Below are 25,008 nucleotides of genomic sequence, written 5' to 3' on the forward strand. Positions count from 1 at the left end.
GATGAAATCCTGTGGTTCCCAAACAGGATTCCTTCTGGCCCCTGGCTGCGCCTAGAAATTCTGTCCATAAAAATTATGAACAGAACCGGTGACAAAGGGCAGCCCTGCCGGAGTCCAACATGCACTGGGAACAGGTCTGACTTACTGCCGGCAATGCGAACCAGACTCCTGCTCCATTCGTACAGGGACCGGACGGCCCTTAGCAAAGAGCCCCGAAACCCATACTCCTGAAGCACCCCCCACAGAATACCATGGGGGACACGGTCGAATGCCTTCTCCAGATCCACAAAGCATATGTGGACTGGTTGGGCAAACTCCCATGAACCCTCGAGCACCCTATGAAGGTATAGAGCTGGTCCAGTGTTCTGCGACCAGGACGAAAACCACATTGTTCCTCCTGGATCCGAGGTTCGACTATTGGTCGAATTCTCCTCTCCAGTACCCTGGAGTAAACCTTCCCTGGGAGGCTGAGAAGTGTGATTCCCCTATAATTGGAGCACACTCTCCGGTCCCCTTTCTTGAAAAGAGGGACCACCACCCCAGTCTGCCACTCCAGAGGCACTGTTCCCGACCGCCACGCGATGTTACAGAGGCGTGTCAACCAAGACAGCCCCACAACATCCAGAGGCTTGAGATACTCAGGACGGATCTCATCCACCCCCGGTGCCTTGCCACTGAGGAGCTTGCAAACCACCTCAGTGACTTCGGCTTGGGTAATGGACGAGTCCACCTCTGAGTCATCAGCCTCAGTTTCCTCAGTGGAAGACATGACGGTGGGATTGAGGAGATCCTCAAAGTATTCCTTCCACCGCCCGACAATGTCCCCAGTCGAGGTCAACAGCTCCCCACCTGCACTGTAAACAGTGTTGGCAGAGTACTGCTTCCCCCTCCTGAGGCGCTGGACGGTTTGCCAGAATTTCTTCGAGGCCGACCGATAGTCCTTCTCCATGGCCTCCCCGAACTCCTCCCAGTGCCGAGTTTTTCAAGTGCCCGAGCTGCAGCACGCCTGGCCTGCCAATACCAGTCAGCTGCCTCAGGAGTCCTGGAGGTCAACATGGCCCGATAGGACTCCTTCTTCAGCTTGACGGCATCCCTTACTTCCGGTGTCCACCACCGGGTTCGGGGATTGCCGCCACGACAGGCACCGGAGACCTTGCGGCCACAGCTCCGAACATCTGCATCTACAATGGAGGTAGAGAACATGGTCCACTCAGACTCAATGTCCCCCGCCTCCCTCGGAAGCTGGGAAAAGCTCTCCCGGAGATGGGACTTAAAGACCTCCCCAACAGAGTGCTCGGCCAGACGTTCCCAGCAGACCCTCACCATATGTTTGGGCCTGCCAGGTCTGTCCAGCTTCCTCCTCCGCCAGCGGATCCAACTCACCACCAGGTGGTGATCAGTTGACAGCTCAGCCCCTCTCTTCACCCGAGTGTCCAAGACATAGGGCCGGAGATCAGACGAAACGACTACAAAGTCTATCATCGACCTCCGACCTAAGGTGTCCTGGTGCCACGTGCACTTATGGACACCCCTATGCTCGAACATGGTGTTCGTTATGGACAAACCGTGACTAGCACAGAAGTCCAATAACAAAACACCACTCGGGTTCAGATCGGGGAGGCCGTTGCTCCCAACCACGCCCCTCCAGGTGTCACTGTCGTCGCCCACGTGAGCATTGAAGTCCCCCAGTAGCACAATGGAGTCCCCAGTCTGAGCACCCCTCAGTACCTCTCCCAGGGACTCCAAGAAGGCTGGATACTCTATACTGCGATTTGGCCCGTAGGCACAAACAACAGCAAGAGCCCTCTCCCCAATCCGAAGGCGCAGAGAGGCGACCCTCTCGTTCACTGGGGTAAACTCCAACACATGGCGGCTGAGCTGGGGAGCTATAAGCAAGCCCACACCAGCCCGCCGCCGCTCACCACGGGCGACTCCAGAGAAGTGGAGAGTCCAGTCCCTCTCGAGGATCTGGGTTCCAGAGCCCAAGCTGTGCATGGAGGTGAGCCAGACTATCTCTAGCCGGTACCTCTCAACCTCCCGCACAAGCTCAGGCTCTTTCCCCCCCAGCGAAGTGACATTCCATGTCCCAACAGCCAGCCGCTGTGTCCGGGGATCAGGTCGTCGAGGCCCCTGCCTTCGACTGCCACCCAATCCACACCGCACCAGTCCCCTACTGCTACCTCTGTGGATGGTGAACCCACAGGAGGTCGGGCCCACGTCACCTCTTCGGGCTGAGCCCGGCCGGGCCCCATGGGCAAAGGCCCGGCCACCAAGCGCTCACATATGAGCCCCAACCCCGGGCCTGGCTCCAGGGTGAGGCCCCGGCTGTGTCATACCGGGCGATGTCACGGTCCTCGGTTTTTTTCTCCATAGGGGTTTTGGTGAACTGCTCTTGGTCTGGCCTGTCACCTAGGACCTGTCTGCCTTGGGAAACCCTGACAGGGGCATAATGCCCCCGACAACATAGCTCCTAGGATCATTCAAGCACACAAACCCCTCCACCACAATAAAGTGGCAGTTCTAGGAGGGGAAAGTCAGAAACGTGAGTGTCAATTTCACTTCAGTTAAATGGAATTGTTTATTGGATTTGGCTCACACAGTTTTTTTTTTTGAGGTTCGCCTTGAAAGCTGTGACTATTAATTGAAATAATCATTTATATTCTTTAATATACACTAGTAGGCCCTACTTGGAAATACAGGTAGTCGTCAACTTACGACTGCGTTTGGTTACGACTGACCAGTCGTAAACCGATCTGGTCGTAAGTCGGCCTATGTTAAATGAACTTAAGTATATTGTGATGTGTAATGATATTGTAATCATCTTAAAGTTTTATTTTATCAACATTTTCTTATTTCATTACCTTGGCTCATTATTTGGTTTAAGTCAAACACTGCATACTACACTGCATACAGTACAATTCATTTAATATGTGCAAAACAAAAAATACGAAATACAGGTGTGAAAAATAGAAAACATTTTAGTTTGAAACATACCAAAATACAAATGTAAAACATAGCAAAATACAAAACTTAGTGACCGCTGGCATCACTGGTGCTTGGCTGTGGGTCGTCTCATCATCAGCTGTTGCAGCGCTCGGGCTGGCGGGAGCATTTGCTCGTTTCATAAACCAGGAGCTGGGGCGGAAACTGTATGACGGAGCGTGAGGGAGCACAAGAGAGACTGCGCATGTGCCTGGAGCTGGGGCGGAAACTGTTGTACGCGGCAAGAGGCGCTGCCGGGAGCTGGGGCGGAAACTGTCATACGCTTAGCTAGCTCAGCTGGGAAACACTTGCCAGTCATAACCAGACGGTTGTAAAGTCGATCAGTCGTAAGTCGCATAGGTCGTAAGTCGACGACTACCTGTACAAAGGACTACAGAGTACAAAGAGGGTATTAGAAATGATCTTTTATTACTTTTTTATTGAGTGTACCGATTTAATATTGTTGACCTAATTAGCATAATTAATGCTAATTAAATTCAATTAAATTCGTGACTTGCATCATTTGTTTTGACTAATTTTTCAAATTTTGTATTTAGTATACAACCGTCTATGTTCCTGCCAATTTCCATGTAAATATCTGGAAAAAATGAAAAAAGTTATTAAGAAAAAAACATTTGATCTCATTGGTTAATGAGGCCCATTTTGGACCATGTGATTCTCATACAGAATATTACAGCAGTTTTCTAAAAAATTAAGTCATTTCTTCAATATTTGATTTGTAATATCTCAAGAACAGATAAACATTTTAATTCTGTAAAAAGTACGTTGTTCTGCATTCAATTCTGAATCCAATGAGAGCAGTTTCAAGCAGTTTGGACTGAATTTGAATTTTCACCTGATATGCTTACTATTAGGAGATGTTTATTAAATGTTGATGGATGGAGTCTCAGATGTCAGCAGTCAGTAAGTTATCACTACTTATGATTTATTTATTTTTTTTCCAAACCAGGTGGTTCATGAAAGTGATAATGTAGTGTTCTGTCTAGAGTGCGCTCTTCGCTACATTCAGAAGCGCAGATCCCCTCGAGGTCTGAAAATGATGTTTCGTTACACTGAGGTATGTCTATTGGTATTTAATACTGATCACCTGTGATTGTACAGAAATAAATACAGATTAATTATATTAAATATTAATGAATTAACTGATGGCTTACTGATTATAACACCTGATATTACCTGCAAGCATTTGATGATGATGATGATGATGATTGTGAATTTCATGTTTTGTGTACTTCTTATAATTTCTCAATTCCTGAGATCCAGAACATAATTAAAGCAGCCAAAGTCAGGCTAGTTTAGGTGAGCTGCCCAGTTTCATGTTTTGGCTACAGCTAATTCGTTACTGTTTTCACATCCCTGTGTGCTGCCAAAGTGTGTTCATTTAAAAAAAAAGTTACTAAGGGAAGAGAGAAGAGAACACAACTTTATGACACACACATGCTCATTATAGCAAAGTCATATTTTTAGCCCAGCTTAGTAAGAATTTGGGGTTGGAGCACAGGGTTAGCTTTGATACGGTGACCCTGGAGCAGAAAGGGTTAAGGGTCTTGCTCAAGGGATCAACAGTGGAAGGGAAGCAGCAGTAGCATATCCAATTATATACAGTGGTGCTTGAGACTTAGTGAACCCTTTAGAATTTTCTGTATTTCTGCATAAATATGACCTAAAGCATCATCAGATTTTCACACAAGTCCTAAAAGTAGATAAAGAGAACCCAGTTAAACAAAAGAGACAAAAATATTATACTTGGTCATTTATTTATTGAGGAAAATGATCCAGTATTACATATCTGCGAGTGGCAAAAGTATGTGAACCTTTGCTTTCAGTATCTGGTGTGACCCCCTTGTGCAGCAATAACTGCAACTAAACGTTTCCGGTAACTGTTGATCAGTCCTGCACACCGGCCTGGAGGAATTTTAGCCCCTTCCTCCGTACAGAACAGCTTCAACTCTGGGATGTTGGTGGGTTTCCTCACATGGACTGCTCGCTTCAGGTCCTTCCACAACATTTCGACTGGATTAAGGTCAGGACTTTGACTTGGCCATTCCAAAACATTAACTTTATTCTTCTTTAACCATTCTTTGGTAGAACGACTTGTGTGCTTAGGGTCGTTGACTTGCTGCATGACCCACCTTTTCTTGAGATTCAGTTCATGGACAGATGTCCTGACATTTCCTTTAGAATTTGCTGGTATAATTCAAAATTCATTGCTGGCAAGCAATGATGGCAAGCTGTCCTGGCCCAGATGCAGCAAAACAGGCCCAAACCGTGATACTACCACCACCATGTTTCACAGATGGGATAAGGTTCTTATGCTGGAATGCAGTGTTTTCCTTTCTCCAAACATAACGCTTCTAACCAAAAAGTTCTATTTTGGTCTCATCCGTCCACAAAACATTTTTCCAATAGCCTTCTGGCTTGTCCACATGATTTTTAGCAAACTGCAGATGAGCAGCAAAGTTCTTTTTGGAGAACAGTGGCTTTCTCCTTGCAACCCTGCCATGCACACCATTGTTGTTCAGTGTTCTCCTGATGGTGGACTCATGAACATTAACATTAGCCAATGTGAGAGAGGCCTTCAGTTGCCTAGAAGTTAACCTGGGGTCCTTTATGACCTCGCCGACTATTACACGCCTTGCTCTTGGAGTGATCTTTGTTGGTCGACCACTGCTGGGGAGGGTAACAATGGTCTTGAATTTCCTCCATTTGTACACAATCTGTCTGACTGTGGATTGGTGGAGTCCAAACTCTTCAGAGATGGTTTTGTAACCTTTTCCAGCCTGAAGAGCATCAACAACGCTTTTTCTGAGGTCCTCAGAAATTTCCTTTGTTCGTGCTATGATACACTTCCACAAACGTGTTGTGAAGATCAGACTTTGATAGATCCCTGTTCTTTAAATAAAACAGGGTGCCACTCACACCTGATTGTCATCCCATTGATTGAAAACACCTGACTCTAATTTCACCTTTAAATTAACTGCTTCTCAGCCTCCCAGGGAAGGTTTACTCCAGGGTACTGGAGAGGAGAATTCAGCCAATAGTCGAACCTCGGATCCAGGAGGAACAATGCGGTTTTCGTCCTGGTCGCGGAACACTGGACCAGCTCTATACCCTTCATAGGGTGCTCGAGGGTTCATGGGAGTTTGCCCAACCAGTCCACATGTGCTTTGTGGATTTGGAGAAGGCATTCGACCGTGTCCCTCGTGGTATTCTGTGGGGGGTGCTTTGGGAGTATGGGGTTCAGGGCTCTTTGCTAAGGGCTGTCCAGTCCCTGTACGAACGGAGCAGGAGTCTGGTTCGCATTGCCGGCAGTAAGTCAGACCTGTTCCCAGTGCATGTTGGACTCCAGCAGGGCTGCCCTTTGCCACCAGTTCTATTCATAATTTTTATGGACAGAATTTCTAGGCGCAGCCAGGGGCCAGAAGGAATCCTGTTTGGGAACCACAGGATTTCATCTCTGCTTTTCGCAGATGATGTCCTGTTGGCTTCTTCAAACCAGGACCTTCAGCATGCACTGGGGCAGTTTGCAGTCGAGTGTGAAGCGGCTGGGATGAGAATCAGCACCTCCAAGTCAGAGGCCATGGTTCTCGACCGGAAAAGGGTGGCTTGTCCTCTCCAGGTTGGTGGAGAAGTCCTGCCTCAAGTGGAGGAGTGTAAGTATCTCAGGATCTTGTTCACGAGTGAGGGAAGGATAGAGCATGAGATCAACAGGCGGATTGGTGCGGCCTCCGCAGTGATGCGGTCGCTTTACCGGTCCGTCGTGGTGAAGAAGGAGCTGAGCCAAAAGGCAAAGCTCTCGATTTACCGGTCGATCTACGTTCCGACTCTCACCTATGGTCATGAGCTTTGGGTAATGACCGAAAGAACAAGATCGCGGATACAAGCGGCCGAAATGAGTTTCCTTCGCAGGGTGGCTGGGCACTCCCTTAGAGATAGGGTGAGAAGCACAGTCACTCGGGAGGAGCTCGGAGTAGAGCCGCTGCTCCTCCACATCGAGAGGAATCAGCTGAGGTGGCTCGGGCATCTCTTTCGGAGGTGTTCCAGGCATGTCCTCCCGGGAGGAGGCCCCGGGGAAGACCCAGGACACGCTGGAGGGACTATGTCTCTCGGCTGGCCTGGGAACGCCTAGGTGTTCTTCCCGAGGAGCTGGCCGAGGTGTCTGGGGAAAGGGAAGTTTGGGCTTCCATGCTCAGACTGCTGCCTCCGCGACCTGGCCCCGGATAAGCGGAAGAAGACGAGACGAGAAATTAACTGCTAATCCTAGAGGTTCACATACTTTTGCCATTCACAGATATGTAATATTGGATCATTTTCCTTAATAAATAAATGACCAAGTATAATATTTTTGTCTCATTTGTTTAACTGGGTTCTTTTTAACTACTTTTAGGACTTGTGTGAAAATCTGATGATGTTTTAGGTCATATTTATGCAGAAATATAGAAAATTCTAAAGGGTTCACAAACTTTCAAGCACCACTGTGTGTGTGTGTCTGTGTGTGTGTGTGTGTGTGTGTGTGTATGCACACACAGACACACACAGTTGTGGTCAGAAGTTTAGATACAGTGACATGAATGTCATCTTGGATATGAATATTATGGCAATATTTGGGCTTTCAGTGATTTCTCTGAACTGTTCATTTTCTGTGGCAGAATGATTGTACAGCATACATCTTAAAAAAACAAAAAAAACAAGTTCGGTGCACAAGTTTTTTTGGGGGGTTTCTGAAATCAACACAAGGTCAAAAGTATTCATACAGGGTCAAAAATTTACATACAGCACACCTAATATTTGGGTAAAATGTCTCTTCGCAAGATTCCCCTTGACCAAACATTTTTTGCTTACCATGAACAAGCTTCTGGCAGAATTCTGGTTGGCTGTTTCATGACTCTTCATGGTAGAATTGGTAGAGTTCAATAAAATTTGTTTTCTTTCTTGGCATGGACTCAAATTATAAGTACGTTCCATATATTTTCAATAGGGCTTATTCAAATCAGGGCTTGTTTTAAGCTTAATGTTATATTAGCCTGTTATATCCTCCACAACCAGCTCTGATGCGTGTTTGGGTTCATTGTCCTGTTGTCACTCCCAATCATGTTCAAGTTTCCAATGGTTTGAGGTTATGCTGAAGAATTCTGAGGTAGTCCTCCTTTATTATTCCATCCACTTTGTGCATTGAACCAGTTCCACTGGCAGCAAAACAGCCTCAAAGCATGATGATCCTACCACCACCACCAGCTGGTACAGTGTTCCTCTGTACATGGTGGTCATTGTGGCCAAACAACTCAATCTTTGTCTCATGTGACCATACAGATTTCCTCCATAAGGCTTTTTCTTTGTCCATGTGGTCAGTTGCAAACTTTAGTTCAGCTTGCAGGTGTCAATTTTGGAACAGGGGGTTATTTCTTGGATAGCAGCCTCCTAGTCCATGGTGATCTAAAACTCACTGAACTGTAGACAGTGATCCATCAGCTTCCAGTTCATGGCAGGACTGTGGCATGGTGGTTCCTGACCATCCAAACCAATTTCCTTTCAGTTGAGAGTGACAGTTTGGGTTTTCTTGAAGCAAAGTGGCTTGGCAAAAAGTGACTACACCTCACAATAGCTTACATACAATTGTTTGAACTGATCTTGGGATCTGCAGTTGTTTAGAAATGGCTCCAAGAGACATTCCAGAGTTGTGTACATCTCCAATCCTCTTTCTCAGATCTGCACTGAGCTCCTTGGACTTTCCCATTTTACTGTGTGTTGGTCAATCCAGTGAGTGCTGTAAACAAACCATTTTATGAAGACACAGAGAAGCTACCAGCTGTAGTCAATCATAATCACTAACAGGCAGTTAAGAGACCTTGGCCTTGGCAAGATAAGAGATATTTTGGAAGTCTCAGCACCTGTGAATTATTAATCTGAGTGTATGTAAATTTTTAACCCTGTATGTATAATTTTGACCCTATGTTGATTTCAGAAAGCCCAAAATAAATTAAAACTTCTGCACCAAATTCATGGGTTCTTTTCTATTAAAGAAACTTGATGTACAATCATTTCGCCACGGAAAACGAACAGTTCAGAGAAGTCATCGAAAGCCCAAATATTGCCATGACATTCATATCCAAGTAAAAGCGGAGCTCCTGATGAGTATAAAATGTGTTCGTAAGCAGTAGCCAGAGCTGTCACTAATAATTCATGTTCCAGGCAGATCTGTCAGCCCACGAAGCTGTATCTGTTATGCCACAGACTTTCGCTGCTGTTTATATTCACCATGTGCCTCCATCAGAGGTTTAGTGCAGTATGTTATAAAGCTTTGCTGTCTGTCATCCTGATACATCATTCATGCACAGTGTAAAGTTTGTGTGCACACTGTTTATTGAGTGTGTTTTGTTTGTGTTCAGTATATTGGTTGAACCGTGGTTTAGTCCGAGACTTTGAGCGCAGAGGCTAATGCTGCATGTTTTGCTAACTTGTAGAGGTTTGCACTCTTGGTTGAGTGGAGCAAGGTGTGTAACATTCAATGCACAGTCTGTAAACATTACTCTGCAAAATTGTGTATTTGTTTACAACCATGTTACGTTAATTATTTTTGTTTTGTTTTCTTTAGTTTTCACGGTGCTCGGTGTATGGTGTGTGGTGTTCGACGCTGTATTTGTGTTCAAGAGGAATAAAATGCATCTACACCTGTCAGAGACTCGCTGCTGTTGTTCTTAATGCCAAGGGCTGCTACAGTGTTAGGAAATAATCACGTTATTTTTTAAAATGCTAATTAAAAATAAGCGCTGGATGAAAACCCTTATATCTTATGGAAATAAAGATACAAATTTCGTCGTTTGGTGGTCAAGTGTTTATGAGATACGTTGTCTTGCACTTATGATCAGGTTCCCTGTCGTGCTACACGGACATCGTTCATACGGTCGCAAAATGCATCATGGTAATAATAAGAATGCATTATGGTTGCATCAGAAATCAGGTCGATGCAGACACTTTGCGCAAGGGGACCGCCACTTATTACTTGCTTTGTGAAAGTCAGCAGGGCATTTTTTTCTACCTTTGGTTGGTGGATAAGTAACCACCTTCACACAGCCAAATAAAAATTAAAAACAAGTCGCCCGGACACTTGTCCCAGACACCTTGGTTAATGACTAGTCCACCCCTGGTTTATGATACATTATGAGGAAAAGTAGAAATAGTGTGCTTTAATCATATTGAACTTTCTGCCTGTACTTTCTGTTTTCCTGTAGGAGCAACTCAGCAGTTTGGTTAATCAGGTGTGCGGGAAAACGTCTGAAAGGGCTGGGGAGAAGCGGAAAGCGGCTAATCCCAGTACGCCACCAGCAAAACGAAGTCCCCGAAATAAGAGCCCAACCCAGGCCTCGCTCTCACGCTCTGCCTCGAAAAACACCAAACTGTCTTGACCAAACTGTTAAAAGCATTCCCTCGTTCCTGACGTCACAATTCGTGCTGGCTCTCCAGTTCACTCCAGTTCCATTTCACATGACATGTCCTTACAACGTTTGTACCATCAATGGTGGAAAGATACTGAAAAAGATTGTTAAAAGTGTAACATGATGTTATACTAGGTATGCATAGATACTAGCAGGAGGCATTAAAATGAATTGAATGTATGGGAAGTACACCCCCCCCCCCCCCCCACACACACACACACACACACATACTAAGTAGTAAGGAACATCTGAGTGACACTGAGGAGCCTGATCACACACGGAAATCTTTTTGCACTAGTACTGAGATTGCTTTTGTTTTTGTTTTTTTTAAGAGTATTTTTGAGTTGTTTAAGCGTTCAATTTAAATATAAATATACATAAATATGAATATATCCTATACTGTACCATTTGTGTTGAACTGGTGCTGTAGTGTCAAATCTTCCATAAGGCCTTCCAGGCTGTTTCTCTTGCGCTCACCCATGTGGATAGTTTTATTTAAGTTTTATTATAAGACAATGTATGATCAAGTCCCCTTTAATGTCCGATACAATTAACAATAGTTATTAGCAGCCTGATATACTTATAAATATATAAACAAACACCTTTTTTTCCTCCCTGTGGTATATGAAGGCGTTGGATTCTGATCTTGTTCGTGGATTTTTTTTTTTTTTTTACTGCACATTTTCCGCTGGGCGAAGGCCTCAAAGGCCTTGCGAATGCATTTGGACTCCTTTTCAAAGCACATTTTGAGGCCTTTTTCCAAACGAAATTCAATCTGAAATAAGCTACTTTGATAATAGCTATGTTATTAAAGGTGACACCCAGAGCAGTTTGTAGATATAAGCAATTCGAGCTATTGAAATAGTAAAGAAGCACTTTCCCTTTTCACCATCAAGTTTTGTCCCTCCGGTTCAGCCTTTGCAATCGGTGATTAGTGTCCCCTTTATTGTGTAGAATACTCCCTCCTTTACAAAGAATATGCTTTTGTTTACATAGAGTAAATACTATAACGAATACAAATGTCTCAAAATGTTTATATGCCAATAAGTCATTTGTCACCTAAAATGAAGCCTTTTGGCAGAAAGGTGAAGAGTTCGGATGAGGAAACCAAGATGAAGAAAAAGCCTTATTCCCCTGTCGCTTTCTTCGTCTCGATGAGTTTAGATGTTCACAGGGTTGCTGTTGTAACATATGGAGAAAAAAAAGTGCTGCTTAATCACTGAATAAGTATGTAATAGTGGTGAGCCCTAGTTTTTTAGCTTTACTTTTTTATTCAAAGGGAAAAAAAACAAAATCTTTTACCATGTAGTAGCTTACCATAATGCACTGACTGTAATGAAGTCCCGTAGTCCTGCCTAGTCGTTCCCCTTTTCTTCCAAAAGACTGGTGTTTGAGCATAGTATAACTGAAGTGTTTCCAAACAAATGTGGTTGTAAACTTTTTTATGGCCTTAAAATGTTTCCAATCAGTTCCCCCCCCCCCAGTTTTCTACCGTAAAATTCTTGCTTGGCTTAACTTTTTATTTATAAGCGTTGATTGATTCTCAGTCTTCAATCTTCTAGTGTTGTTTTGGTTACTGGCCTTTTTTTTTACTTTTCAGGTTTGTATAATTTTGTTGTAATAAACAAATCACTGTCAATCCTTCAAAACCATGATGAGTTTTTGAATACTACATTGGCGAGTGTGTTCAATATTACTTTACATTACAGGTGTTTAGCAGACGCTCTTATCCAGAGTGACGTACAACGTACCCAGAGCAGCTGGGGGTTAGGCGTCTTGCTCAAGGCAACTTCAGCCATTCCTGCTGGTCCAGGGAATCGAACCAGCAACTTTTTGGTTCCAAAGCTACTTCTCTAACCTTTAGGTTATAGCTTTCCCCTGCAATACGCCTCCATACTACCACTACTACTACTGCTGGTAATAATCTAGCTTTTATGCATTTTTAAACAGTATTACAGTACATCTAGACAGAACTGGAGTTGACCCAGAATCTACAGTATTTCTATTGCTGTTTAAACAGTAAAGTCAGTGCCATTGAGACAGCAGCATAATTCTAGTGTTGTTTTTAACACATTAATATGCAACATTGAATCCATCATTCCCACTATTTAGACATGGAATGTTGTGTAATGGGCACCTCACAGCAAGAAGGTTCTGAGTTCGAGCCCAGCGGCCGACGAAGGCCTTTCTGTGTGGAGTTTGCATGTTCTTCCCGTGTCTGCGTGGGTTTCCTCCGGGTGCTCTGGTTTCCCCCACAGTCCAAAGACATGCAGGTTAGGTTAATTGGTGGCTCTAAATTGACCCAGAGTGTGAATTGTCGTTTGCCTCTATATGTCAGCCATGCGATGATCTGACGACTTGTCCAGGGTGTACCCTGCCTCTCGCCCATAGTCAGCTGGGATAGGCTCCAGCTTGCCCGCGACCCTGTAGAACAGGATAAGCAGCTAAAGATAATGGATGGATGTTCTGTAATGGGTGCCTCACAGCAAGAAGGTTCTGAGTTCGAGCCCAGCGGCCAACGAGGGCCTTTCTGTGTGGAGTTTGCATGTTCTCCCTGTGTCTGCGTGGGTTTCCTCCAGGTGCTCTGGTTTCCCCCACAGTCCAAAGACATGCAGGTTAGGTTAACTGGCGGCTCTAAATTGCCTGGCGACTTGTCCAGGGTGTACCCCACCTCTCGCCCATAGTCAGCTGGGATAGGCTCCAGCTTGCCCATGACCCTGCACAGGATAAGCGGTTATGGATAATGGATGGATGGATGGTTTACTGGAGGTCTGTCTCACCGTGAACAATTGTTTTTATGCTTTGATTATAGTTTCTGTTCGAAACCATAACGCTTATTATAAGAATTTATTTCCATTCTGATACATATCAGTGCTGTGCGAAAGTCTTAGGCACGTGTAAAGAAATGCTGTCAACCAAAAGATGGCTTAAAAATAATGAAATGAAATGTTTCAACATTAAAAAAATACTATAAACAGTAATCAGTAAGCCATAATAAATGAGTCAATATTTGGTGTGAGACGACCCTTTGCTTTAAAAAAAAAAAAAAAAGGTACAGTGAGTGCAGTTTTATGCGGAAATGAGCTGTAGGTTTTACTGAGCATCTTACAGAACCAGCCACAGTTCTTCTGGACACTTTGACTTTCACACTTTGCACCACAACCCAGTAGCCTTCATTATGTTTTCTTTTTTAATCTGAAAAGTGGTCGCTTATGTAATATGCTGCTCAGATACAACCTTTTTTTTCCAGTAACATTTAATTTTGTGCTGGAAAACAAACATTTGGAACTTTAAAATGTTTTTGTACTGACTCGATAATGTAGAAGTCATAAAATAGAAATCTATAACAAAAATATGATAAAAATATATGGTGCCGAAGACTTGCACGTTACTTATATAATTTAAGTTATAGGTAGCTAACTAGATACAAACATCCAGAAGTTTGTGGTCACTCATATGTGGGTTTTCCCCAACTGTTGCCAGAGTTATATAGAATGTCTTTTACACTTGAGCATTCTAGTTTCCCTTCAAGGCCCAAACCCGTTCCAGTAGGACAAGAACACTGTGCACCTCAACCCCACTGAACATCTTCAGAATGAGCTTGAACACCAACCCGCGCCTGCGTGGGTTTCCAAGACATGCGGATGAGGTCAGCCAGGGTACTCTAAATTACCCACAGGTGTGAATGTGAGTGTGAACGGTTGTTCATCTCTAATGGATAAGTGGTATAGAGAAATGGATAGATGGAATGCCAACTGCATACCTGAGCTCACAAATGCATTTATGGCTAAATGAGCACAACTCCCCACAGCCATGCTCCAAAATCTAGTGGAAGTTGTTATAAACAGTGTTATAGCACTAAATCTGGAATGAGATATTTAAGATCATCATGAGTGTAATGCCCATGTGTCCACATACTTTTGGCCATAGTGTATGGTCTATTAAAATCTTGACGGAAAGGGAGTAAACAAACATCTTGCATTATAAAGTTGCCACTGAAGTGTCCAGAATATACACTCATCGGCCACTTTATAAGGAACACTTGCAGTTCTTGAGAGCAGCACACTGCATAACATCATGCAGATATAAATCAGGAGCTTGGTTTGAGCCAGATGGACTGGCTTGAGTATTTCAGAAACTGCTGATCTCCTGGGGTTTTCGCACACAACAGTCTCACAACAGAATGGTGTGAAAAACAAAAAACAACATTGAGCTGAGCAGGTGGAAACAAACACCTTGTTGATAAGAGGAAAATGGACAGATTGGTTCGAGCTGATATAGTAACTCATATAATCACTCTTTACAACCGTGGTGAGCAGAAAAGCATCTCAGCATGCAGCAGCAGAAGACCACATTGGGAATCTTAGAATCAAGAACAAGTTCCTATTAAAGTGGCCGGTGAGTGTATATTTGTTGTTAGAATGCTGTTTGATGATGCACACAGGTTAAAACCGTAGTAGATGAAAAAAAAAAGTTTATTCTCATAATTCCTATTGTCATTTCAATCTCAACAGGCAGAAAGGAAAACCAGAGCATAAAACACATCTTGTGTAGAAATGTGTGGATACACACAAAGCAGACTTCTTAAAAGATTAAATGGGTGCAAATCCAGCTGCACATAAACCATCTCCAGCTGCATTGTAAGTGTCGTCATCTTTCATATCTGGTGTCTCTTCCCTTTTCAGCTCATCCAGCAGGATAATTTTACTTGCTGCTGGTTTTGCTGAAAAACTTGAGAGCTGTAGCAAGGGGTAGCAAAAAAAGAAATAAGTAAAAATAAAAAAAAAAGTAAAAAAAAAAAAGTACAGATAAACCGTAACACGGGCAGCTCTGTATTTATAACGAAAAACTGGATACCGTTGCTCTGGCTTTGTGATGAGTCTCCATGTTGCTGTCCAGTTTGTAAACGATATAATAAAGCTGGAAAAAGATCTAGCTGTTAGTTCTCATTTATTTCTTCACAACTCTTTCCAGAGTCCTACAGTGCTGTACAAAGCCTTTGCACTCGACACTAATCATCTCAACACTGAACTATTTTATTCAAGAGCTCAGAAACACAAGAAAGTATGTGCTCGGAGCTCGTCAAAGTCCTGAATGCCTTCATCTGCATTTGACATTTGTGAAATGAGTGCAAAGATGAGCTCAAACGTTCACATCTCTGTGTGAATAATAATAATAATAATAATAATAATAATAGATACATAGAGGTTTATTTCTTTGAGTTGATGCAGGATTTTGGCATAATACTTAAAAGTGTGAAAGAATGCAGAGTATTTCTTAAGCAAAGTCACAGTGCTGAAAAAAAACAAACAAACAAGGCAGGAAGATTGTTCTCTATAGCGAGACAATCAGAGCACCTCAAAGCTCCAACTCAAGTTCAGACCTTTGCAGCTCTGGTTCAGCAGTTTGAGCAGAGTTTTACTCCTTTTGTCTTTCCTCTGAGGGCAATAGGGTGCCTGTGTCGCTGTCGTCTGAGATTTTGAGTCCCTCCTCATTGTCTAGGAGGCCCACAAGAGTCGTGTCAGCCTGCACCTCCTCCTCATCACACTGAACCAGGGGCGAGCGGCCAGTGTCACTGCTTTCGTCGCTGCTGCCATCGTCGTCCTCCTCCTCGTCCGGTCCCTCGGTAACACCACTGAATGAGTCTGTGCAGGATGACGAGACGGAGGAGACATTCTGTCTCAGTTCTGTGTGGCTTGGAACCTTCAGGCTGATTTCAGCATCTGCGTCACAATACAACATTAATATACACCAAACTGATCTGATGACACTTTAAAAAAAAAAAAGAGAACTGAAGTAATTTTTAAACTTGCTTTTATTTCTTAATTAACCTCCTAAGGCCCAAGCTGTTTTTTTTACATGCATTTTTAATTTCTCTTTGCTATTTGGGCTTATTAGAACCTGATTAGAATAAAAACTAAGCATCATCTTTTGATAAGATGTACTTTTAGAGAAAAAGTATGTCCACATATGTGGATTCTTGTTCCGAATTTCCATAAAGTGCTGTCCACGCATGTGACCGCTAAGCCCTAGGAGGTTAACATGTTATTCAATTACGTTTTCGGTTTTACGAACCTTATATCGTGACTTGTATTGGCAACTAATTGCGATTAAATATTATATTTATCCACCTATTCGGTTTTTAGCCATGTTGAACATAGTTCGTTTGGTCCATGGCAGGCGTCACTTATCCACACAATCTTCCCGAGACTTCGAAACGTGAAGCATCAACCAGGTGTCAGTGCCGCCATTTTGAAAACTGTTAAATGAAACATTGCGCAAAAGCGAGTTTAAATGACGATTACTGCCTACTTTTTTCAAACTTTCCTGACTGCTATCAAAACAAACAAAACTTCCGGCTTGATTACGTCAGCATTCGAAAGAGGGCGCGCGCATCTTTTGACAACGTTGGCAGATGTTGGTCACTTTGGTTTTACTTCCGTCCTACGATGTCTCGCACAGGTCTCAACAAATCTCGTTTACGCCCATTGCTTTGACATACGGACTGATATATTACAGAGCACATTTCAAACACTCATAATTTGCTATAGCAGTGAGAAAATGGCTATCAAAAATGCATTCCTACATTTAATAAAATGAGATAAATAGAATTTGGATGATAAAAAAAATTGCCTTCAGTTCTCCTTTAAAGTAAATTAATTACATGGTCTATAATTAGTTTAAAAAAATAAATTGGTACCCTATGTGGCTACTGCTTATAAATAAAATTGTTTTCTGATCCCATGTCCATACAGTAAATATAGCATATACACATTTTATCAGTTATACTCGCTTTATCTCTTGCAAGCATCACCAAGCTGTGAGCGGCTTGTAGTGTTTTGGTGACCAATTTTGTTTACTGTCTTTTGCTCAAAATATAGTGCTGTGAATTATATCTATTTTCAAAATAGTAAGAAAGCACTTGTTCATGAATTGTCTTTGAAGCATTATTTAGTACTAATGAGCACATTTTGTTTCACAAGTGTAGTGTAAAGACTCTAAAATAAATAATCCCTCGAAAGGGCTCAATTATCCCCCGAAGGAGCTGATTTATTCCCACATGGGACTTCTGTAATCGCAAACCGAGCTGATCGCTCAAAAGATTCCAACGTTGTCTTCGCTGCCTTCTTGAGTTTTTGTTGAATGGCTGGAATTCTTGGCGTAAATATTTGGCAAAAAGCTCTCAAAAAAAAAAAAACTTACAAAACCTTTAATTTGACCTTTCAGAAGGACCAAACAAAAGCTGCAATTATCAAAAGGTACATTTTCTGAAAATAAACACCTTGATATCAAATAACTAGCCTTGGCAAACCACAAGTTGAATTTCGTTTATCTTTATGAAGTTATTACAAGGTTTCTCTTATTTCGTTTCTGGTTCTGATAGATTCCGAAGTTTATCAAGAAGTAGAACGGGCAATCGAACTTGATCAGGATAAGTGCTGATTGGTTACGAAGTTTCGCTATTGTTACACATGTTCTTGCATTCTTATACTTGTTCTTGTGTACCCTTGATAACGCGAGATCAACTGTTCATATCGTGAGATCATGATTCGCCGTTCTGGTAATTGTAATGCTTAGGCGTATGCGCAGTGTGTTATTGTTACACTCATTCTTACAGTCTTACAATGTGATGACATAGTGGCTTCACCTCTATGAGGCAGTAGCCACAAAAAGAAAAAAAAAAAAAGTGACTTCCAAGGTGAAGTGTTTAAAAATGAGTGCAAATACCAAACAAAATGCTGATTTTTGTTTGCAACTGTCTATAATAAACCAGAGAGACCCTGATCAGAATAAAGCAGTTACTTAAAAGTGATATATGAAAAACTCACTTTTTCAGTGCTTGTGCACATACATTTGGTTATCTGGAGCCTACAGTACACTGTCAAACAGGGGTACAGTAGGAGTCGATTTCTGTCCCCCATGGTACAATCGACACTACTGTACAATACCGTTCAAAAGTTTGGGGTCACCCAGACAATTTTGTCTTTTCCATGAAAAGTCACACTTTTATTTACCACCATAAGTTGTAAAATGAATAGAAAATATAGTCAAGACATTTTTCTGGCCATTTTGAGCATTTAATTGACCCCACAAATGTGATGCTCCAGAAACTCAATCTGCTCAAAGGAAGGTCAGTTTTATAGCTTCTCTAAAGAGCTAAACTGTTTTCAGCTGTGCTAACATGATTGTACAAGGGTTTTCTAATCATCCATTAGCCTTCTGAGGCAATGAGCAAACACATTGTACCATTAGAACACTGGAGTGATAGTTGCTGGAAATGGGCCTCTATACACCTATGTAGCTATTGCACCAAAAACCAGACATTTGCAGCTAGAATAGTCATTTACCACATTAGCAATGTATAGAGTGCATTTCTGATTAGTTTAAAGTGATCTTCATTGAAAAGAACAGTGCTTTTCTTTCAAAAATAAGGAAATTTCAAAGTGACCCCAAACTTTTGAACGGTAGTGTACAGGTAGTCGTCGACTTATGACCTATGCGACTTATGACCGATCGACTTTATGACCGTCTGGTTATGACTGGCAAGTGTTTCCCAGCTGAGCTAGCTGAGCGTACGACAGTTTCCGCCCCAGCTCTCGGCAGCCTCTCGCCGCGTACAACAGTTTCTGCCCCAGCTCCAGGCACACGCACAGTCTCTCTCACGCTCCGTCATACAGTTTCCGCCCCAGCTCCTGGTTTATGAAACGAGCAAATGCTCCCGCCAGCCCGAGCGCTGCAACAGCTGATGATGAGACGACCCACAGCCAAGCACCAGTGATGCCAGCGGTCACTAAATTTTGTATTTTGCTATGTTTTACATTTGTATTTTGGCATGTTTCAAACTAAAATGTTTTCCATTTTTCACACCTGTATTTCGTATTTTTTGTTTTGCACATATTAAACGAATTGTACTGTACGCAGTGTAGTATGCAGTGTTTGACTTAAACCAAATAATGAGCCAAGGTAATGAAATAAGAAAATGTTGATAAAATAAGACTTTAAGATGATTACAATATCATTACACATCACAATATACTTAACGTTCATTTAACATAGGCCGACTTACGACCAGATCGGTTTACGACCGGTCAGTCTTAACCAAACGCAGTCGTAAGTCGACGACTACCTGTACTCCCTTGGGCTCATTATTGGACTTCAAGGTAATGTGGTGTACCTTTTTAGGGCCAAAAAAGTACACACGTGTTCCCAAACAGTATATAAAGGGTACTTGGAGGGTACTGCCCCAGTGACAAGCTGTCATACCCTTAAAGGTACAATAATTTACTTTGTGTTCTGAGAGTGTACCAACCTACAAACTCTGAAATAAAACCCCCAGTCGGTTTCTTTTCTTCTGCCTACTTCAGAAAACATGAGCTTCAACAAGACGTTCAAATTCGGCTCCACTTTATACGGCGCACGGGGAGCTCGTTAGAATGATCCCGCCCCCTCATCCGAGTATCTCCACCCATGGATTGAGAACTGCCTTTGTGAATGAATATTGACGAGGAAAGAAAGTGCTACCTGATTGGCTGTCAGAAGAGAGGGATGGGGTGAACAGTGGCTCATTATCATTTAAAGGAACAGGCACTCAAATCGGCTGTTTTGAACAGGGCTGTTTAGACAGATACCCCTTTTCCACCAAATCAGTTCCAGGGCTGGTTCGGGGCCAGTGCTGGTGCTGGTTCACAACTCGTTCAACTTGCGAGCCAGCTGAGAACCAGTTTGCGTTTCCATAGCTCGCAGTGCTAAGGGAAGCTATGTCATTATGTTGCTGTATATGTCAGTTACGTCGTTGTATACGTCAGTTACGTCGCTGTATACGTCAGTTACGTCGCGCTACGTTTGCATAAACCTTGGCGCGAATATTGAAGCAAAAACAACACGGAAGAAGCAGCAGCAACAACAACAATAATAATAATAATAATGGATGACTTCGCGTTTGTACAGCTGCTGCTTCTCGTCGCTTAAAAATGGCGATCTTTCGCAGTCTCGTTATTGTTGTTGGTCTTAACAACTCCGCCCCCCCCCGCTGACGTAAGCGGTTCTTTCCTCTGGCCCAGCAGAGAGTTGGTGCTAGCCTGGAACCAGTTTTTATGGCCCCAGAGCCAGTTCTTTGTCAGTGGAAACAGAAAACCCGGTTCCAAACTAAGCACTGGCCCCGAACCAGCCCTGGAACTGCTTTGGTGGAAAAGGGGCAAGAGTGAGAAGGTGCTGTGGAGCTTTGTGGTATTTTGACCACATGATATTTCATTAAGACCTCAGGGAAGTGTATCAACTTCTGGAAAAGGGGTATGTCACCTTTAAGATGAATGAATGAATGAATGCACTGCATCAAATGTGCTCCAGTCTTAATGAACACAGCCTGTATCCTTGACTTGTAAGTGACGTCAAAGCAAAATAGAAAACCTGGATGTCAGCCATGTTGGTGGAGATACAAATGCTAGGTCAAGCGACATTCCATACAAAACATAGTCACGTGTGCAACTCTCTTTGTTTTTCCGCTGCTTTAAGCGTTCTTTTAGCTATGCCATATCTTTGTGCTGTATATGGTTGCGGTCACAACAGTACTTGTGACTGTGGCACGTTCCGATTTTTTAGAATTTCGTCCGTGATTCAGAAAGAGGGCGAGGAAACTCTGAGGCTTAGTACGGAGAGGAGACGAGGGGATCAGGACGCTTCATCCAATGACCATTTTGTCCAAAGCCTTTTTCATATGCACTATCAATTATTTTATATTTCAGGTATTCCAGTGTTCACGAATGAAAGCCCCCACGAGAGTGCTGCTTCACGCCTAAAGATTTAATATGATCCAGCCGGCTTTAAAAATTAATAACTCAGCCAGGGGAGCTCACAGCAAAGCCAAATTTTACAGGCACCTCCCTCTAAGCCTCCCCATCAGGTCAGTAAGGCCTTGCCTTGGCCCGGGATTCGCGAATGAAGCCCCTGCGAGAGCACTGCTCCACGCCTGAAGATTTAATATGATCCAGCCGGAAACACAGACATACAAGTGAACAGCCTGCATTGACAAGGGAGTTAAACTCATCCCAGTGTCAGCAAGCGATATGGGCTGACGTGGTTACCCCCCCCTTAGTACACTCTTTAGTGTCGAAGCGCACGTACTATGGCACTCATTTGCTTTACAAAAATATGTTTTGCTTCGGTCAAATTCCATTGAGAATTCCTTTTTCGAACAAACAAATATCTGAAATATAAAATAAATCGATAGTGCGTATGAAAAAGGCTTTGGATGAAATGTCTTAATTATTAGACGAAATGGTCATTGGACGAAATGACCTGTATTCGTACTCGATGTTCGGTAGAAGTGTCTTATCTTCAGAAATGTCTGACTTTTTTAAATAATATGTGTCAAAACCACACATATCTATCTTCTCTTTGTATCGAATCTTCGCTCAATTGTTCAAATCATGGTAATAATGAGAAACTTCAACATTGTTTACAGACACGCTTTCAGCGGCTGCCGTCCTAGGCGCTTTGTATATCCACCATCATGGCGGATGCTCATGACGTAGCACATTTTGATCACATGATCACAAGTCATCTATTTAGTGCCATATGGGAGGGGCATGAATATTAATGAAAGTGTATAAATGTAATTATAAAGAAAAATGCAGACAGACAGTAATCCATCAATGGCATCATCCATTAAGGCTAATATTACCTCTGAGAGCAGAAATGGAACTGTTCTCATCACCACCAGAGTTGAGGAAAACATCCAAAGCCTCATGATCAGACACATCTGTAAGATCCATCTGCTCCAACATATCCACATTCACCTCCATCGAGGACATGCTGCCTATTGGACATGCTGCCCAGGAACACACACAAGTTCTTTAAGCCTTTTTGGTCCATTTTCAAAAGTCCATCTTCAGCAATGAAAGACACAATCACTGAACATGAATTAAAATCCACACACATTACAATAAATAAAATACAGGGTTCCTAAAAAAATTAAATAAAAAAATTACTAATACTACTTGAGTGATGAAGATTAGGGTGCATCAGTTGCCCTCACTTTCATAAAATCTGATGCATTTTTGTTTGGGTGTTCCTTTTCACCAATAAAGACATCCTGTAAAATTTTTTGACCATATTCAAAAGTCTAATGGTGGCACCATGAGGTTCATTTTTTGCCAAAAAACGCTTATTTTATGTTTTCGCGTAAGGTTTGAATCACAATGTTGGACTCCATTTATTGATTTCTTGTGACCCAGAGATCATGTTAAGAACCTTTGCAAGGGATTGAGAAGCATTAATGTGATTCATCATACATTTGTATTGTTTAAAAGTAGTTGAACAATGATTCAGTGAACAGCTAAAACTCAAACTGTGCTTGATAATATATTTAGAATATGTACTAAAAACGTGTATCTAAGATATTTGGTATACTCTATAAGGTGCCATAATGTTTCATGAAAAGTGATCGAAATTTTGTCATAAAAGTCATAAAATAGCAGCTTTTTCCATAACTTTGAGCTCCTGGTGCCACCATTAAACTTTTGAATTTTGTCAAAATATTTCACTCAGTGTGTTTTCTTACCAAAAGGAACATAAAAACAAAAATGCATCATGATCGGAGGAACTTTTCATTTTTAGGGGACAACTGATGCACCCTAATGAAGATGGGTGAAAGAGGTGCTAGGTGCTAGATTTAGGCATAAAGGATAAACAGAGCATGATACAATTATAATTCTTAAGGCATCTATTCGATATTTGACGATACCACCAAATCTGCGACAATACGATACAACAGGGCTTTTCAAAGTGTGGGGTGCGCCTCCCTTGGGGGGGCGCCAGAGTTCTTCAGGGGGGGCACAACGTGAGGAAAAATAAACCAGAATAAGTTACTATTGCGGACATTTAGCGAACTTCAGCTAGCCTTTGCCAGAGACAAAATGGATCGATTTTTAGTACCTAAAGCTACAGTGAGTGAGGAGACAGAGTCTGAGCCAAGCAAAAAAACAGAGCCTCCAGGATGTTGCGATTTGCAACTTCAACGCAAATTCAACCAATCCCCGCGAATTCAGGGCGGTGTTGCAATTATATCCAATCACCGCAACTTTCCCGCAAATCTGACCAATCATTGGCGTCGTCTTGAGGTGACGTCGACAAACTCCCTTCCGCCTTACTTCCGTGTATACGTTCAAGAGAAGCAGCATGCGCGCAGTGTTGCCAGATTGGGCGGTTTCAAGTGCATTTTGGTGGGTTTAGAACATATTTTGGGCTGGAAAATGTCAGCAGTATCTGGCAACATTGCATGATGTGCGAGTCAGTGTTTATATAGGCTTAAATTCTGTTACTGAAAGTGTGTTATGTTTACAGTGAAGGACTGTGTGCACTTTACATTATTTTTTTTTACTTAATACAAGAAATTAATGGATGCCAACATTTTTGCCAAAATGGTATTTTATTTTCCATTGTTTAGGCAGCTTCAGCATCATACTGTGAGATTCTGTTCAAATTGTTTTTTTTCTTCTATGAAGCCGGAGCCATTTATTTTATTAGTTTATAATTATTGTTTAATTTAGTCTTCAGGAGAGACTGCCTGCACACAGTACTAGTATTAATAGGTTTTTTTTTCTTACATGAAAGCTGAGGCATTTATATTATATTTTAAGGTAACTTCATGTTGTGCTGTGAGGTTCTATGCACTTTGCATTTGGATAAGTAAAGCCTATTTTTCTGCATTTTTGTAGTCCTGGTAATCTTTTATATTGGTAAAGTTGTTTATAGGACCATTTCTCAGTGTCTTTGTTTTTTTTAATCAATAGTTTTTTCAGTAATAACTTAATATTTAACATATCACTCAATTTTAATCACAAAAAGAGAAAATCACAACAATTTCTCGCAACTTTCACTTCCTCCCGCAATGTAATCGCAACAAAAACCTAAAAAACACCGCAACTTTCATCGCAATTTTTTGGAAAACCCCCGCAACAGACATTTTAGCCCGCAACAATCACAAAAAAGGCCTGCGGAATCCTGGAGGGACTGAAAAAAGAAGGAAGTATGACCACGATTATTTAAAGTTTGGATTTTCATGGACTGGATCTGAAGATGCTCCACTGCCACAGTGTGTTGTCTGCCAAGAGGTGCTAGCTAACGATGCTATGAGATGTTTAAAATGTGTAAAACAAGATGTTTTAAAAAGCACAGATGTTTAAAATGTGAAAAAGAAAAAAATAAAAATGTGTACAACAACCATTTTTTAAAAATACGAATGGAACATTAAGTATAGCAACAACAAAAATTGTAGGGGGGGGGGGGGGGGGGGGGGGGGCGCTGTTGTTTATTTGCTCTCCGAGGGGGGGCTGACTTTCCCACACTTTGAAAACCCCTGCGATACAATATAGTAGCTCTGACCATCATGTGATCAGCTTCAGTCAGAATATGGGGTCGTCCTGGCATTAATTTGTGAACGATGACCTAAAGGAGGACTATTTTAAGTAACAGAGTTTTAGCAAATTACCTCTCATTAGCTTATTAAATTAATCACACATTAGTTTAAAGAATACTAATTCTCTTTTTTTTTTTTTTTTAAAACACACCAACC

At 42.3% G+C, this 25,008-nt stretch overlaps 2 protein-coding genes across 4 annotated transcripts in view; one reads left to right on the plus strand and one right to left on the minus strand.

Annotated features, from left to right (window-relative positions):
- Positions 1-12,085, plus strand: part of jarid2a (jumonji and AT-rich interaction domain containing 2a) — a 172,544-nt gene extending 160,459 nt beyond the window's left edge. For all 3 annotated transcript variants that reach the window (XM_060921353.1, XM_060921354.1, XM_060921355.1), the window contains 2 exons: positions 3,953-4,060; positions 10,233-12,085. In XM_060921353.1, coding sequence (XP_060777336.1) covers positions 3,953-4,060; positions 10,233-10,406 — 282 coding nt within the window. In that variant the 3' untranslated portion in view covers positions 10,407-12,085. The remainder of the gene's footprint in view (positions 1-3,952; positions 4,061-10,232) is intronic.
- Positions 12,086-15,369: 3,284 nt separating this feature from the next.
- dtnbp1a (dystrobrevin binding protein 1a) overlaps positions 15,370-25,008 on the minus strand; it is a 91,062-nt gene continuing 81,423 nt past the window's right edge. The window contains exons 9-10 of the mRNA XM_060921356.1: positions 22,117-22,263; positions 15,370-16,159 (exon numbers count right to left, since the gene is read on the minus strand). Coding sequence (XP_060777339.1) covers positions 15,855-16,159; positions 22,117-22,263 — 452 coding nt within the window. The 3' untranslated portion in view covers positions 15,370-15,854. The remainder of the gene's footprint in view (positions 16,160-22,116; positions 22,264-25,008) is intronic.

The sequence above is a fragment of the Neoarius graeffei genome, chromosome 5, assembly GCF_027579695.1.
Source record: "Neoarius graeffei isolate fNeoGra1 chromosome 5, fNeoGra1.pri, whole genome shotgun sequence".
Lineage (NCBI taxonomy): Eukaryota > Metazoa > Chordata > Actinopteri > Siluriformes > Ariidae > Neoarius > Neoarius graeffei.